The 18,702-nt window shown below is 36.6% G+C and overlaps 3 protein-coding genes across 4 annotated transcripts in view; 1 reads left to right on the top strand and 2 right to left on the bottom strand.

The window, feature by feature from the left end:
• Positions 1-18,702, top strand: part of LOC139147294 (uncharacterized) — a 69,824-nt gene that overhangs the window by 27,602 nt on the left and 23,520 nt on the right. The window lies entirely within an intron of this gene.
• On the bottom strand, positions 1,661-4,516 carry LOC139146972 (toll-like receptor 2). Its single transcript, XM_070717826.1, has one exon. It carries the CDS (start codon positions 4,514-4,516, stop codon positions 1,661-1,663), a length of 2,856 nt encoding a protein of 951 aa, XP_070573927.1.
• On the bottom strand, positions 7,824-12,146 carry LOC139147293 (toll-like receptor 13). Its single transcript, XM_070718324.1, has one exon. The coding sequence runs from the start codon at positions 11,655-11,657 to the stop codon at positions 9,213-9,215; it is 2,445 nt and encodes an 814-aa protein (XP_070574425.1). The 5' UTR covers positions 11,658-12,146; the 3' UTR covers positions 7,824-9,212.

The raw sequence follows: 18,702 nt of genomic DNA, 5'->3' as shown, positions 1-18,702 counted from the left end.
TGCAACATATAATTAAACAGTGAGCATTTTCAGTTCATACCTGGTTGAAAAGATGTTACCTGCAAAAGCAATTACTAATAATCCGAATTGAGGAAGATAATTAGAGCTTGGTGTGAATGTGTCGTTTTTGAAATGACTTTACACAGATCAAAGACTTGTCTGCATGAATGAATCCCCTAATAAAAAGCTGTATAATTGTGCTTGTATGCATATCAACAACAGATGGATATATGCCATCCTAATGAGCTTGGCAGAAGAGATTCAAGACTGCATCAAATCATAGAGGAGATTAATATCGGATTTCTCCCATTGTTTAGATATTTTGATGAAAATTTTGATAAACAAATAGTCAATAAAAATAAGTGCATTCACAGTGTGGTTTCTACCAAAGAGTTAAAACAAGTTTGATAGGAGGAATCATTCAACAGATCATTCATTACTTTTAGTGTGATGGATCAATGAAAACTTAGCAAAATCACGTACTATCACAAATCACAAGCATACATGATTTCACACACTCAGGTTGTTTACACTTGTTCCTCGGACTTGGTGAAACAGTTGACAATGTACATGTATACTTAAAAACTTGATCTCCACAAATGTGATGCGTTTATTAATTGTTAACTCATTTCTTTATAATTACCGGTATATGGAAATCAATACAATTAATACATTATAAGGACGATACAGATCATTGTATCTTATTGTTGTAGTTGTTCTTATCAGGTAAATTGACAATCACTGCACAGTGTCTAGCTACTTATTTAATGGCACAGATTCTGTAGCTGAAGGAAATATTTGTGCAACAACAATACATCGGCAAGAATTAGTGTTTACACAAGTTTTACACATTCTCAATGAGCCTACTGCTGAAAACATAATGAATAATTTTGACAAATACAGTATATAAGATTAACTGTACTTGAGTACTTGAGTATCAATAATGAAATGAAATTCTGCAATGATCTGTTTTAGAAACCTTCCTTACTTTAAATTTATCAATGCATAACACTTCAAATACCTCATACTACCGGTAGATACACGATGTGAACTGAATACAATGTGTAAAAAGGTTTCATAACATGATAATAAACGGTAATGCTGGTACTCTGTAAACTTTTGATGTAGTTAAACAAGTGAACAATTACTGAACATCTTCAAAGAGAAAAGCCCTGGAATTAAAGTGCTGTCAACTGTGTTCAACAAACAAATGACTGAGAAATAAAATGTCTACGTAGATGTGTTCCACTACAAAAATATTAGGTTATATCCAGTTGTTTATAATGATTACTTCCTGTTTAATTAACCAAAGTCAGGTTGGTTGTAGTCTAGCAGTCTTTATGTGTTTTATAGACACTACAAGTACATTTACTCTCTCTCTGTTGAGAATTGACTTTTTATGACAATCAATCCAAAAAAAATGGCACACCCAAATAATCATAATTCACCTCTGCTTTGGTAAAAAACTTGTACTGTTTAAAATAAACATGTTTGAAAGTGACCGACACATGACATCAAAATCAAATATTGGTATGATAACATGAAATTTTAAGACTGTACAATGAATTCACACCAAACAAAGTAACACAATCAATCATACAGCCAATGTTGAAAATTATCCTATATGCAGGAAAACCGGTATTAATCTCATACCAGTACTCTATATCTCTTTCACATGATCTACAAGACTTGGCTTTTTGAGAGCTGATTCTAATTGAGCCCAAAACAGTTGTCTGGCAGGGCCATGCTCTTCTTTGGGCCATGTGATGTAAGATTTCCTTAAAAGAAGTTTTCTCAACATCCTCGGGGTGTCTCGGTTAGGAATTGATTCAAGCAACAATAAGATGACAACATCTCTCCTGTCTTCAAATAGCCTATGATGAGCCATTCGCATTTCAAAGTGACACCATTCGCTTTTCACAAAATTGGGACTCAGGACTAAAATAGTCTTTCTGCTGTTTTCAATACTGTCCAGTATGTTATCAATTATAGGTCTACCAGGTATGAAGTCTTTATAGTGAACGCATACTTTGAAATTGGTACTACAATTACCCTCCAAATATGGCACTAGCGTGTACTGTACCCACTCTTCATCACCACTGTTGAATGAAATGAAAGCATCGTACTCTTTTTCAGGGTCAGGAATTCGAACATAACCTTTTGCCTTTAACTGTATTAAAAAGATGGCATATTTAATGTGCCATCTGTAATGAACTGCTACAGCTACAACAACCACCAACAAAGCAGCAGATATAGAGAGACCAACAGCCAGATATACAGGGAGAAGGGATTGGCACATCAATGTATTAGGATTAAAGTCCTTCAGATTCATAATTCCATGTGGATTTGACGGAGCTGAACAGGTGTATGTCTGATAGCCAAGCATCTCAACTAACCTGTCCTCCATAATCCAATTTTTGAACCTCACTAAATCACAACTGCATACAAATGAATTTTTGGTGAAATCCACACGTTGCAGTGATGGCAAATACTTCCTATTAACTGCACTCTCTTCAACATCTGACAACTTATTACCTGAGAGTAACAGAGTCTGCAGTTTTGGCAGATTCTGGGCAGATCCAGAGATTTCCTTAATATCATTATCGGAAAGGTCTAAATGTGTCAAATTTTCAAGTCCAGTGATGGAGTCCCAATCAAGAATATCAATTCTGTTATTTGGCAATTCTAATTTTGTCAGATTTGGCATTGTACTGAACATTTCTTTATCAAAGGAAATCTGACTTCCACTTATGAATAACACTCGGAGTCTTGGAAGATACAGTTGATTTTTTTTCCAGCTTACGACTACATTGAAACCTTCAGGGTTGATAAGATGTATCTCTTCAATATGCTCTGCATTGGACAGTACTCGCAAATCAGCACCAAGATTGCTCAGCTCTAAATACTTCAGCTTGTGAAATCTGGATTGGCAGATGCTGTCTCTGTACTGTCCTTCTACAAACAGATTGTTTGACAGAATCAATTGCTGAAGCTTAGGCAATTTTGATAGAACAGACACTATACCTGTTAAATTTCGGAAAGTATTGCCTTTCAAGTTAAGATATTTTAACTCAGGTAAATTATTATAGAAAGTCTGTAGACTTGAGTCTCCGATATGTGTATTGCTGAGATCTAGTGTTTCTAAATATGGCAGCCTTCTAAAGGAGTTCGTGTTCAATATGTGAAGTTCATTGTTGGACAGCAGCAGTTCTGATAGCATGCTCATACTTAAGGAGATCTCGACATTCAGACCAGGAAGACTTGACAGTGAATTTGAACTAAGATTGAGCGTTTTTAGTTTTGTGAGACCATAAAATGCACTTTCTTCCACTAATGTATTTATCAAACAGTTATTACTGAGGTCAAGTACTTTCAAATTTTTGAAATAAGAAAAGCTGTTGTTCTTGATTCCTACAATGCCAAGTTGTATCAAGCGGAGACGAGTTATATCATGCATACGTGAGTGCCAGCCATTGAAGAGTGCTGGGGAAAGACTATGATCCATTAAACCATCTACCCATCCAATGTACAAGTTTTCACATTTCGGTGGGAAAGACAGTAGATTTTTCACTCCCTCATGATCCAGACCCTGATGTTGGTGATATCTAAATTCTTTTGCTTTCAGATTAGAAAATGTTGTGTTTGTAATTTTTAGGCGGATACAAGATACAGTTATTGAATTCTGAGGGTAACATCCATTCATAGCAAATAAATCAAACTTTGTATTGTTGTTGAAGTTTTTTCCAAATGTAACATTGCCTTCATAGCTCCCTCCTAAATACAGCCTTTTTAAGCTTGGGAAGGCAAGAGCATCATTTGGTATTTCCTTTAGCCTCGTTGGAGAAAGATATAACACTTTTAACTTGTTAAGCTTTTGAAAGATCTTTGAGGGCAAGTATTCAATCATAGCATAGGACAAATTCAACATCCTCAAGTTAACCAGATGATCAAAAGTGTCCTCTTCAAGACTCTTGTAACAGTTGTTTCCGAGTAAAAGCTCCTCTAGGCTCTTGAGTGGTTCAAACAATTCCTTCTTCAACGCCACATTGCCCAGTCCTGTGAAGGTGAGATCCAGCCTGGTCAGATTGCCGAGTCCATGCAGCATTTCCTGCTTCAGCACAAAACTGAATCTGTTCCTGCAATCAGCAGAAGACTCCACAAACTTCAGTCCCTTTCTCAATGAAAGGGTCTTCAGTTGAGTTTGATTGAGGAACGCGTTGTCTTCAATCAAACTGATGATGTTGTTTTCCAGAATGAGTTCCACTAACTTGTCCAGTTGCCCAAAAGTTGTGTTCGTTATGTTAGATATGCCACCATTGGTAATATTCAGGTGAGTAAGGTCTCTTGGCAGAGTATTAAAGAAATCCTTTCCCAGCAGGACAGATGACAAGGCTGCATTGTAGTGAACATGGGTGTTGTTGAACACTTTCCAGACTGGAACACCGTATGAAGATGTAATGAAGGCCAAAGTAACACACAAAATCACCGTAAAATGAGCAACTTGTGAGGAATCCATTTTTACATGTAACCACACAGGATGCCTGTTGAAATGATGTTGGATAAGGAAATGCTTTCACCTCTAATTTCTCGTTTCCTTATTAGTTCCCTATCAACAGTACATTGTTCGGCATTCTAGTGACCTTTTGTTTAATTGTAGGAAGTGTAAATGTCAAATTCCTTAGTCCAGACCTTTATAATTACAAAAGTATTTGGTTTTATGATCAGTTTTTAGCTGTTACAAGTATGGTACTGTACTAATCACTCATATTAAAAAAGTGACTTCCGCGTTTTCAGCACTGAACAAATTGTGCAAACTCATTAATACAAGGTATACTGGACGTATATAAACCCTCTTGACTGTACCGGTACATAGTACAGATATGCAGAAGTTCTGTTCTTACATAAACACAAGCTAAAATGTAGCTGCAAAGCAGCAATGACCGGGTTTCGAGACATCTCGGTGCACAGGGGCAATAGAGGAATAGATATGCGAAAAGACGAAAGGCTATAGTAGAATATGTGAAACAAGGTCAAAGGTCATCGAGGTCATGTGACATTTAGTAAAAAAAAATTGTATCCCATAGTTATCCTTATATACCAAAAATCAGACCTCTAGCTCTATTGGCTTGCCCAGAATTAGATATGTGCATAATTAATGAGGTACAGGATGTGTTGTCATAAGGCGTCCCATCATACCAAATATGAAGGGTGTATTCCTTGTGGTTACTTAGTTATGGTTAAATATGTATATTTGGGGTCAAAGGTCATCAAGATTAAGATCTTATTTCTGCCATTGTTTATTGACACAGTGTTTGAAAAATTCTGGAAGAAAACATTTGATAAAAATTTTAATTAACAAATAGTCTTTAAAAATAAGTACATTCACAGTGTGGTTTCTACCAAAGAGTGAAAACAAGTTTGATAGGAGGAGTCATTCAACAGATCATTCATTACTTTTTGTGTAATGGATCAATGAAAACTTAGCAAAATCGCTATTACAAATCACAAGCATACATGATTTCACACACTCAGGTTGTTTACACTTGTTCCTGGGGCTTGGTGAAACAATTGACAATGTACCCTGGTATACTTAAAAACTTGATCTCCACAAATGTGATGCGTTTATTAATTGTTAACTCATTTCTTTATAATTATATGGAAATCCATACAATTAAACCTTTCACCCCCAGTTCCCTGTATACAGGTCCAACTTTACCATAGAAAACAATGGATTTGGGACAAACCATGGTGGTCAATAGCCATACAATTAAAGGGACATTATTTGTATCTTTTGACCTCATATTGTTGCAAACAAGCAGTTGATAATGTTATTCGACTTACTGAAAGATGTCTAAAAAACAGTTGACCACAGACAACTTCCATCCCGTTTGCATACACCGTATAGAAAAAGCTTGGGTCTGAGGTTTATGGAGGGTACTGTTAACTTCAGAGTTGGCAGGTTGACCTGCGATCAGACCACGCTGCTAACTGCTATCTAGGCCGCTGTAAGCATCTGCGTGTAAAGAAATAAACCACACAAAATGACAGTCGAAAGCGCAGTATTGCAGTTTCGGGATTCCCTATTGCCGATCCCTTTTGCTCAGTTACATTTTGACAGTCAGTTTTTCATGGAGATCTTGACGGCCAATCCTGCTCTTAGATACACCATTCTTTGCTGCTACAGAGCACATTTTAGAATGGGCATTTCAAATGCCTACCAGTACCAGCTGACGACGACAAGGCCTATAATTGCGGATCTTTTTCATCTCGTTTGTTTCTCCATATGCATATATTGCCCAAAGCTTTTGGGCATAGAAATGTGAAAACAGAGTAAAAAGAAGGGATATTTAACTTCAGTAGACAGTCACGTTATTGTCGAGGTGATCGCGAAATTGAGCAATGTACTTTGGCGACTGACACGTACATTATGTACATTGTTGGGTGAAAGCTAACTCTGCGTGCATTAAGGTGCGGAATTGTGTTTTATCATTTTTAGAAAGTTTAGCTTGAAGTTTAGAAAGCTAATTTAGATTTGTCTACATCTACATCTAAATTTTCTAAATTAGCTGAAAGTTTAGAAAGCTAATTTTGATTTGTCTACATCTACATCTAAATGTACTAAATGAGCCCATCTATCCGATATTTAGCCGAGCTAAAAATCATTCTAAACTTTCTACATTAGCACACATGCAGCTGGAGTTTAGATCAGACCTCCCCAGCCAAACTTTTACTCGGTGATATAGCCGATATTTAGCTGATCTAAGTATCGTTCTAAACTTACTAAATTAGCCCATATATACCGGTAGCTAGAGTAATATCTGCTTTCTGGCAGACCAAGAAAAAAATTTTGGGGTGATATATCCGATATTTAGCGTGATAATTATCGTTCTAAACTTTATAGATTTGATGCTATTGTTCAGTCCGAGTGCGATGTTTCCAGGTTCAACAAGTGATCATGTCGTGTTTGTAAAACAAACCAACGTAATGGCAAGAAAATGCCCTAAAAATCTTAAAAGTTGACGAAGATTTGCTAACGATCAAATGCACAGGAAATGCATTACTCTGTACCTGTTTCACTATCACCACAGCAATCTGACATCGACATCGTTTTAGTTTTACCATTGACCCAATTGCGTCTATGGTTTTATTTGTTTCACAGTCCGTGTCATCGATACTAAAATCAAACTTACAAGCAAATGCCCTGCTTAGTTTCACTGTTTGACAGTAGTTTGTGATACGTGCATTTGTTTATTTGCCGTGTGCTCCTCGATATCCGTTGTGCTGAAGTTAGTGCGTTGGTCACAGGCCTTTCACGTTCCAGCACAGGGGACTCGAACTTGCTGTTTATTTGTGTCTGTTTGTTTGTGTGTATGTGTTTGTGTTTGTTTATTTGTTATATTTGTTGTACTTTTAATAAAATAACAGCCAAAAGCTGTTTTGTTAATATTTGTCAATAAAGAGCAGTTTATTTATTTGTTTGTTTGTTCATATATATGTTTGTTTGTTTGTTTGTTGATACGTAATTTCGATGGTTAGGGTTAGGGTTAGGCTTAAGTTAGGGTTAGGGTTAGGGTTAGGGGTTAGGCTTAAGTTAGGGTTAGGGTTAGGCGTAAGTTAGGGTTAGGGTTAGGGTTAGACTTATTCACTCCCTCTATATATTGTCTCAATATACAGAGGGAGTGAATAAGTCTAACCCTAACCCTAACCCTAACTTAAGCCTAACCCTAACCCTAACTTAAGCCTAACCCTAACCCTAACTTAACCCTTACCCTTACCCTAACCATCGAAAATACGTATCAACAAAAAACAAACAAACAACTATATAAACCAACAAACAAATAAATAAAATGCTCTTTATTGACAAATATTAACAAAACAGCTTTTGGCTGTTATTTTATTAAAAATACAACAAATATAACAAATAAACAAACACAAACACATACACACAAACAAACAGACACAAATAAACAACAAGTTCGAGTCCCCTGTGGTTCCAGCTGTACTTTGATGGTTGACATATGCGTACTAATATTGGTCATGTGCAGGCGTTCAATCATGGCGGTTGGTTCATATCGCGCGGACGCCCTTACCAACATTGAAACTTGCTGTAAAGAGCAAGAAGGTGGTTTTACATATCCTTGAAGCCGTCCATAGTCACAATTTAGGTCTCCCATTGATTTGACCGGGGATTTCAGTCATCGAAAAAATGAAAAAAAAGTCAAAGGATACAAAAAATGTCCCTTTAATACATTAAGGACAATGCAGATCATTGTATCTTATTGTTTTAGTTGTTCTTATCAGGTAAATTTACAATCGCTGCACAGTGTCTAGCTACTTATTTAACGGCACAGATTCTGTAGCTGAAGGAAATGTTTGTGCAACAACAATACATACGGCAAGAATTACTGTTTACACAAGTTATACACATTCTCAATGAACCTACTGCTGAAAACATACTGCATAATTTTGACAAATGTATAAGATTAACTGTACTTGAGTATCAATAATGAAATGCTGGAATGATCTGTTTTAAAAACCTTTCTTTCAATTTATCAATGCATGACACTTCAAATCCCTCATACTAGATACAAGATTGAACTGAATACATCGTGTAAAGAGGTTTCATAACATGATAATAAATGGTAATATCGGTACTATATACTTTTGATTTAGTTAAACAAGTAAACATGACTGAACACTTTTACACAAAGAATTTTTGATTTAAAGTGCTGTCAACTCACAGTGTTCAACAAACAAATGACTGAGAAATAGTGTCTATTTAGATGTGTTCCACTACAAAAATATTAGGGTATATCCCTGTTTATAATGATTACTAATGGTTACTTCCTGTTAAATTAACCAAAGTCAGGGTTGGTTGGAGTCTAGCAATCTTCATGTGTTTTACAGACACTGCAAGTACCGTACATTTACTCTCTCTGTTGAGAATTGACTTTTTATGACAAAACAAAAAAATAGCACACCAAAATATCACAATTAACACTCTGCTTTGGTAAAAAACTGTACTGTTTAAAATAACACATGTTTGAAAGCGACTGACACATGGCATCAAAATCAAATATTGGAATGATAACATTAAATTTTAAGACTTTACAATGAATTCACACCAAACAAAGTAATACAATCAATCGTGTAGCCAATGTTAAAAATTATCCAATATGCAGGAAAACAGGAATTAATCACACACCAGTACTCTATATCTCTTGTACATGATTAACTAGACTTGGTCTTTTAAGAGCTGATTCTAATTGAGCCCAAAACAGTTGTCTGGCAGGGCCATGCTCTTCTTTGGGCCATGTGATATAAGATTTCCTTAAGAGAAGTTTTCTCAACATCCTCGGGGTGTCTCGATTAGGAATTGATTCAAGCAACAATAAGATGACAACATCTCTCCTGTCTTCAAATAGCCTATGATGAGCCATTTGCATTTCAAAGTGACACCATTCGCTTTTCACAAAATTAGGACTCAGGACTAAAATAGTCTTTCTGCTGTTTTCAATACTGTCCAGTATGTTCTCAATTATAGATTTACCAGGTATGAAGTCTTTATAGTGAACGCATACTTTGAAATTTGTAGTACAATTACCCTCCAAATATGGCACAAGCGTGTACTGTACCCACTCTTCATCACCACTGTTGAATGAAATGAAAGCATCATACTTTTTTTCAGGGTCAGGAATTCGAACATAACCTTTCGCCTTTAACTGTATTAAAAAGATGGCATATTTAATGTGCCATCGGTAATGAACTGCTACAGCTACAACAACCACCAACAAAGCAGCAGATATAGAGAGACCAACAGCCAAATATACGGGCAGAAGGGATTGGCACATCAATGTATTAGGATTAAAGTCCTTTAGATACATAACTCCATGTGGGTTTGATGGAGCCGAACAGGTGTATGTCTGATAGCCAAGCATCTCAACTAACCTGTCCTCCATAATCCAATTTTTGAACCTCACTAAATCACAACTGCATACAAATGAATTTTTGGAGAAATCCACACGCTGCAGTGATGGCAAATACTTCCTATTAACTGCACTCTCTTCAACATCTGACAACTTATTACCTGAGAGTAACAGAGTCTGCAGTTTTGGCAGATTCTGGGCAGATCCAGAGATTTCCTTAATATCATTATCGGAAAGGTCTAAATGTGTCAAATTTTCAAGTCCAGTGATGGAGTCCCAATCAAGAATATCAATTCTGTTATTTGGCAGTTCTAATTTTGTCAGATATGGCATTGTACTGAACATTTCTTTATCAAAGGAAATCTGACTTCCACTTATGAATAACACTCGGAGTCTTGGAAGATACAGTTGATTTTTTTTCCAGCTTACGACTACATTGAAACCTTCTGGGTTGATAAGATGTATCTCTTCAATACGCTGTGCATTGGACAGTACTCGCAAATCAGCACCAAGATTGCTCAGCTCTAAATACTTCAGCTTGTGAAATCTGGATTGGCAGATGCTGTCTCTGTACTGTCCTTCTACAAACGGATTGTTTGACAGAATCAATTTCTGAAGCTTAGGCAATTTTGATAGAACAGATACTATACCTGTTAAATTGCGGAAAGTATTGCCTTTCAAGTTAAGATATTTTAACTCAGGTAAATTATAGAAAGTCTCTAAGCTTGGGTCTCCGATATGTGTATTGCTGAGATCTAGTGTTTCTAAGTATGGCAGCCTATTAAAGGAGTCCTTGTTCAATATGTGAAGTTCATTGTTGGACAGCCGCAGTTCTGACAGCATGCTCATGTTCCTTGAAGAGATCTCGACATTCAGACCAGGAAGAGTTGACAGTGAATTTGAACTAAGATCAAGCGTTTTTAGTTTTTCAAGACCATAAAATGCACTTTCTTCCACTAATTTATTTATCAAACAGTTATTTCTGAGGTCAAGTACTTTCAAATTTTTGAAATTAGAAAAGCTGTTGTTCTTGATTCCTACAATGCCAAGTTGTATCAAGCGGAGACCAGTTATATCATGCATACGTGAGTGCCAGCCATTGAAGAGTGCTGGGGAAAGACTATGATCCATTAAACCATCTACCCATCCAATATACAAGTCTTCACATTTCGGTGGGAAAGATAGTAGATTTTTCACTCCCTCATGATCCAGACCCTGATGTTGGTGATATGCAAATTTTTTTACTTTCAGGTTGAAAAATGTTGTGTTTGTGATTTTTAGGCGGATGCAAGATACTGTTATTGAATTCTGAGGGTAACATCCATTCATGGCAAATACATCAAATTTTGTATTGTTATTGAAATTTTCTCCAAGCGAAACACTTCCTTTAAAGTTCCCCCCTAAATACAGCCTTTTTAAGCTTAGGAAGGCAAGAGCATCATTTGGTATTTCCTTTAGCCTTGTTGGAGAGAGATATAATGCTTCTAACTTGTTAAGCTTTTGAAAGATCTTTGAAGGCAAGTATTCAATCATAGCATAGGACAAATTCAACATCCTCAAGTTAACCAGATGATCAAAAGTGTCCTCTTCAACACTCTTGTAACAGTTGTTTCCGAGTAAAAGCTCTTCCAGGCTCTTCAGTGGTTCAAACAGTTCCTTCTTCAACGCCACATTGCCCAGTCCTGTGAAGGTGAGATCCAGCCTGGTCAGATTGCCGAGTCCATGCAGCATTTCCTGCTTCAGCACAAAACTGAATCTGTGCCTGCAATCAGCAGAAGACTCCACAAACTTCAGTCCCTTTCTCAATGAAAGGGTCTTCAGTTGAGTTTGATTGAGGAACGCGTTGTCTTCAATCAAACTGATGATGTTGTTTTCCAGTATGAGTTCCACTAACTTGTCCAGTTGCCCAAAAGTTGTGTTTGTTATGTTGGATAGGCCACCATTGGTGATATGCAGGTGAGTAAGGTCGCTTGGCAGAGCATTAAAGAAATCCTTTCCCAGCAGGACAGATGACAAGGCTGCATTGTAGTGAACATGGGTGTTGTTGAACACTTTCCAGACTGGAACACCTGTATGAAGATGAAGATGTGATGAAGGCCAAAGTAACACACAAAATCACCGTAAAATGAGCAAGTTGTGAGGAATCCATTTTCACATGTAACCACAAAGGATGCCTGTTGAAATGGTGTTGGATAAGGAAATGCTTTCAGTGAAAGTTTCACCTCTAATTTCTCATTTCCTTATTAGTTCCCTATCAACAGTACATTGTTCGGCATTCTAGTGACCTTTTGTTTAATTGTAGGAAGGGTAAATGTCAAATTCCTTAGTCCAGACCTTTATAATTACAAAAGTATTTGGTTTTACGATCTGTTTTTAGCTGTTGTACTGTACTATTATAATCACCCATATTCAAAAGTGACTTCCGCATTTTCAGCACTGAATGAATAGTGCAAACTCATTAATATACTGGACGTAAACCCCCTTGACTTTACCGGTACATACCGTAGTACAGATATGCGGAAATTCTGTTCTTACATAAACACTAGCTAAGGGAGCATCGTTATTTACAGGGGGGGGGGGGGGGAGGCGGGGCTCGTGGAATTTTGAGCGACAAATAAAGATCCAAATCAAATAAAAAGCAACTCCCCCTCCAAATCAAATTTCTAAAATTTGACCCCCCCTCAATTCATCAATTGTAAAATGTGACCCCCCCCCCCCCCCCCATGAAAAAAAAATTTCATCAGATTTGATTCATTAACCCTTCGCACCCTGTGGCCCGGGCTGAAAAAGTTTCCTCACATACTAGAGAATCAACATTTTTGGTGAAATGCCAAAATCAAATTTTTTGCACACACATGAACTTGTAATCGCTCTAGTCTAATCAAGTACACTAATATCAATAATCAAGAGTACATAAATACACAGATTTACCTAGTTTTATATTGGAAAAAAATTATTCATAGTTTCCATATAGACAAGATAGTGAATCAACATTTCGGTGACATTCCAAAATCAAATTTCTTGCACAAACATCCACTTGTTACCACCCTAGTCTAATCAAGTAAATTAATATCAATAATCAAGCGTATATAAATACACAGATTTAACTAGTTTTGTATTTAAAAGAAATTATTCATAGCTTCTCATAGATTATGTATGGAGGACCTGTGTATTTTCTATTTTGCCTGGGAGCTCTTGTGTGTTATCACTGTATACCTAGGGAGTCCAAGACGGGAACTTTCCAGAGAGTGTTTTACGTTGCATGCTGCACTGGCACTGGAAGGTTTGAGTGTCAGATATTTCTCTATTTTGAGTCTTACTCAAGTCAGCAGATATGTAAAGAAACCGGTGAGTGGCAGAGATCGAATTTTATGCGGATCGGACTGTTTATTTAAACCCTACGCCATCCTCTACTTTAGTCGATGGAACGAACATTGCTCACACAAGTGAAAGCCGTGCCGTATATTTGCAATATATGCACTGCACGCTAAGATGATAATATCACCACAAGTTGAAAGCTGATCTTTCTGCAGCAAATTGTGTGTTAACTGTGAACTTTATTCCGTTTATGAGTTCAGTCAGATGTCTGAGATTGTCATGAGAACATTATTTATGATTGTTCCACTGAACTTTTGTCGATGCGCGGAGTTAGAGGAGGAAGACTTCAGATTAGCTCGGCATGTCCCGACCAGAAGTAAACAAAGATCTAAGATGGCTGCTCCCGTGGTAGCTGAACTGGACGCTGCTTAGCAGTGAATTCGTGTGTTGTCGCCGACTTCCATGTGCAGACATTACACGAGACTTACAATTGTGCTCATCATTGAACATTAGTTAAAGTCGTGTGTGAACCATTTGTGTTTCCCAGCCGCGTGGTCAAGTCTGAGGTACCTCTGCGGTAACGTTAAGTTTTCCATAGAAATTGTTAAGCGTTTAGAAAGGGTTTGAACAGAGTTTTTGTTCTGAAAGTGTGTTCGACTCCTGCCGTCGGGAGGTCGATCAGTACGGTTACTGTCACCATGGAGTAATATTTATAGTTTTGAAGTACGGTTTTACTATTTTATATGTAGACCCCGATATTTGACACAATATAGTAATATACAGAAGTTGTTTGTTACATTATACCGTATGACTGTGTGTTGGTTCCTCATTTCATGCCCCATGCTGTGTAGCCCTGCGTACAGGTGTGTGCACGTGTGTTCCCAGCATTATATGGCCTCTACCAAAGCCCTGCAATGGTCTTTGAACAGACTTGAGGTCTCTGCGGCCTGGATCTGGACCGCAATGAAGACTTAAACGGTCTTTTTGGCCGAAATTCTGCTCTATTGGGCAAAATCCTTTCCCTGCCTACCTTTACCTCCTAACCAATCCCAGAAAAGATGCGATTGACTTCTCCTAACGTCCAAAACCGCTCATTTTCTGAAACATAAATACTCGACAAGTTGTTTACCCATGGAGATCCCCATTTTGAATCTCGCTGCAGAGACTTCAGTTATCTCCACAGACCGTTGCAGGGCTGTGGTGGAGGCCGTATATGCCAGGAACACACAGACCTGTCATCAGGGCTACATGCTCTGTTGCTGCTCTAGAGAGGTTAACGCCAGTCTCGGACTTCTTGGCCCTGCTAGAGAAATAAATTTGGCTGAGTCGGTTATTATTCTGCCGTCTCGAAACATCGGTTACACAAGCAACATTTCGGTGAAATTCCAAAGTCAATTTTGTTTTCCATAACTCAATACAAACCTTTGTAAAATTTGACCCCCCCCCCCCTTCAATCATTGATTGTAAAATTTGACCCCCTCTAAAAAGCGGTTTTGTAAAAGTCAAACCCCCCCCTGATTTCCACCAACCAACACCCCCCCCTCCCCGTAAATAACGAATGCTCCCTAAATAAGACCACTGGTGCTATTCAGAGAAAGGTTTAAATTTTCAGCATGTGCATGATATTCCTGATGGACTATTTACAGTAAATACTTTGTCTATTGTATTTCGACATTTCATTCCACAAGGAAATATTTCTACATGTGTGGAAGGTATACTGCTTGCATTAGATAGCTAAATTTCCTAAAATACTTATTATGAGACTTTTCTCATTGGCATTCTGTCGTCTGCTGTCTGATTTTTCCACTACACATGTAGAGGAAGCTACTGTCTACAAGAAATAACATTTCCAAAATTAGGGTTCACCTATTCTTGCTAGAAGACTATCAGTAAGAGCTGCAGGGAATTTCTGTGGTGTTCTATTCTGAAATACATGTAATACATGCAATCTGGCATTTTAATATTTCTTAATCAAACATACCATGCCCCTTTTTTAGTTTCAGATAGCTTCAATTTGTGCTTTTGCAACAATTGTGTGCATAGTATACCAGTATGGTACTGCCCGTTAGACTGGTTGAAATATTTAGAGCCAGTGAAAAGATGATACAATATAAGGTATTCAACAAGGGGATTTTCGATCAGTAGTGCCCTCTGTTTGCAATCTATCTACATACTGATATGCAAATTATTCATTGCTGTGTAAACTGAGCATGTAAAATTTTCAATCATAGAGTCTGTTGGTATTTTTGCAGCATTCTCACCAGGCCGCAATTCTGCGACATTCTCGCGTATATTTCTGTTTTGTCGCAGATTTCTGGACCGTGTGCCAATAGTGGCACGCATTTGAAATTATAAACTTTCATGGAGCTAGCCAGTGTATGGCTGTGTTTGCTTTTGTGTTTTCACTTGGGATTTATAAGCTATTCTTAATATTACTTTAGAACTATTTGTTGTGAAGTGAAAATAGTGATCAATATTGTCAAAAACAACTGTAATTGTTAGGCCAAACTGAAAAAAATGTGTGTTGCCTGCAGCATTGCTTGATTTTAAAATTTTGACCCAGCTATAAAACAGAAAATGCAGAAAACAAAATGGTAAATTTAGCATGTTGTATTTAAAAGAGGCAAAACAAGGTACTATGAAATACACTGTTAATGATGATAATGAGATAGTGTAGAATTGGTTTTATAAACATAATGAAACAATTATAACAAACCTGTTCATTGTGCTTTGTTTATGAATTAGTACTCATTAAGAAACATGTCCCCATGTTCAGATTAGACTGATATATTGGTATGTACAAAATATTTAGAGCACTCATAAGTCTGCAAGTTTTTTATTGCAGTGTTTAGTGATCTGTAGTAGTAATGTTGATATTATGTGATGTCTCAAGGGATCCATACTGTAAAGTCAGATTCTAGCTGAGATTCAGAATGCAACTTCCCATCCAACGGTATCTACCTTTATGCAAATTTCCAAGCCAGGAATTTTTCTATTATGCTATCATTCTTAATTTAAAAATCTTTTTTGAATGATGTAATTGATGTTAAATTTCTTTCTTTGATAGTGACTGCAGCCACATTAGCTATATAATTAAAAAGTTTATCATTATTGTCATATTTAGGATTAGCCAGGTACTTTCATTTGTGCGGCTGAAAATATTCGGAAATTTAAATCATTCGGATTAACAACCCACATGTATTTGCAACGTTAAACAAAAATCACATAAATACTTAAACTCAAACAGAGCAAATGTCATATCTACTGTATTTCTACAGTCTTACCAATATTCCCTGATTCCATTTCCCAATAGACAGGTTAAAGCTGTCAGTGGTAAAACATGACTGCTACACCTTGGGAAAAGAGAGTTGAATAAGTCATGAGGTCTGCAACTAGATGTGGGTGGTTTTTTTCTCTCCTGTTTTATACTGATGATAATTTTCAGTATGTTAAATCATCAGACGAGTGAACAACAAACTGATAGACCTCTGACATTTATATGTACCATAAATGTCGGTAGGCTATCATTTTATTGTTCAAAAAATTTGAAATTATTGCAACATTTTACCATAATGCTGAATGTTTGAAATAGCGTGGGATGTGTTCACAGTCTCTTCTTTTACCTTTGATGAATCAGATGTTAAGGCAGAACACACCTCTGGGACAGATATTCAGACTCAAATTTTTAGACTCTGTTTTTGGTCTACTCCTTGTGGGAGCTCATTTTGAAGCTCATGAAGTTAAATAAAGCTTTCAATTGTTTATTTTTGTGAAAATCGAAAAAAATGTATTTTCCCCATAGAGTTAACAGAGGGATGGCAGCCATTTTGAATTTCAGGTGTCTGTAAATACCAGGAAATTTGTTTCCTTTAGTACCAAATTTTGCACAGTGACCCTGATTGTTACTCTTTTGTTTCAAAATTGAATGGTTTAAAGTTTCCTTGAGGAAAGTTTAGGTAAAAATTTAGGTCTTTCAATTTTGAGGCGCAGACTACCTTAAACTATTTCGCAATATTTAACTAAAGTTCACCAAGGATGATTTTTACATATGTGGTAGCTCTGTGGTCATTTACCCAGGAAAAACTATTTTCACCATTTATAACTCGCAAGATTTTTACAAAAACCGTTAAAATAGTACAGGAAATTGCCCATGTAATTTGAATCATGGGAAAAAAAGCTCCAAGCTTGGAGCTTGCATAATGTGATATGGAAGGGACCATCTCCGGACGGGTATGGCCCCCACATTGTCCACTCACAGTAACACAGTGGTAAACAGCAACACAAAATCTGACAGTGGACAGTTTATTAAAAGTGAATCATCTTGTATGCAAGGATACCCAGTATAAACAAAAGTTATGTAAATATGCACAGACTTGTTTAAGCATGGATGAGTGGACAATGCCATACCATGGGATAATGGTCCCTTCCATATCACATTATGCAAGCTCCAAGCTTGGCGCTTTTTTCCCATGATTCAAATTACATGGGCAACTTCCTGAACTATTTCTATCGGTTTTTGTAAAAAATCCTGCGAGTTATAAATGGCGAATATAGCTTTTCTGGGGTAAGTGACCACAAAGCTAGCACATATGTAAAAATCATCCTTGGTGAACTTCCCCTTTAACTAAATTTGTTTACACTCAGATGATTTTTAGGACATAAAGAAATTTATAACAAGTTTAATGATATGATGATTTTTACCATTATTCACTGAGTAGTGATCAGAAAAGACATGCCCTCAACTGGTCAGACAAAATGCATTAAAAGTTTTTGTAGCTTCTGACAGGCTGCTAAAACGGTAATTGTGCTGATATGTCCCCTTCAAAAAATTTCAATTATGAAAGTAAACGGAAATTCGTTATTACAATGTGAATGAATTTAGAGCAAATATTGTGTATAGAATTCAGATGTTTCATATCTAAAGGGTTTGTTTCAGAAGCAAAACAAAAAACAGTGTTATGGCAGTGTACAATTGGTATAGTACCAGCTATATCAAAATCAAGTGTACAAAGTAATATGAAGTCAAGCATGTAATGTTCTATTACTGATTTTACTGTGTAGTATTTATTGTTTGTATGCATTGATATGAATCCATACTGTGTAATTTATATTTTTTTATTTTTAATAGTAATTATTAATATTATTATCAATAATTTTGATTTTCTTTTATATTTATTCCTTTAGTTATTTAATTGCAATTGCATCATTAAACAGTAGAATATAAGTTTTTAGCTACTATAGACTAAAGTCTATAGAAGCTATTGGGATCCGTCCGGCGTCTGGCATTCTGTATGTATGTATGTATGTATGTACATGTATGTATGTATGTCCGTTTGTGAGGCATCCGTCCACTCAAATATCTTGAGAACCGCAGTACTTACTAATTTGATATTTGTTGTGTAGATGAAAAATATGATTTTGAGAAACTCTTTTGTTTAATTTTTTGATATTGTTGAAA

The sequence above is a fragment of the Ptychodera flava genome, chromosome 13 (assembly GCF_041260155.1).
Source record: "Ptychodera flava strain L36383 chromosome 13, AS_Pfla_20210202, whole genome shotgun sequence".
Taxonomy (NCBI): domain Eukaryota; kingdom Metazoa; phylum Hemichordata; class Enteropneusta; family Ptychoderidae; genus Ptychodera; species Ptychodera flava.
Note: the sequence above shows the minus strand (reverse complement) of the source record. Positions and strands in the feature narration are given on the sequence as shown.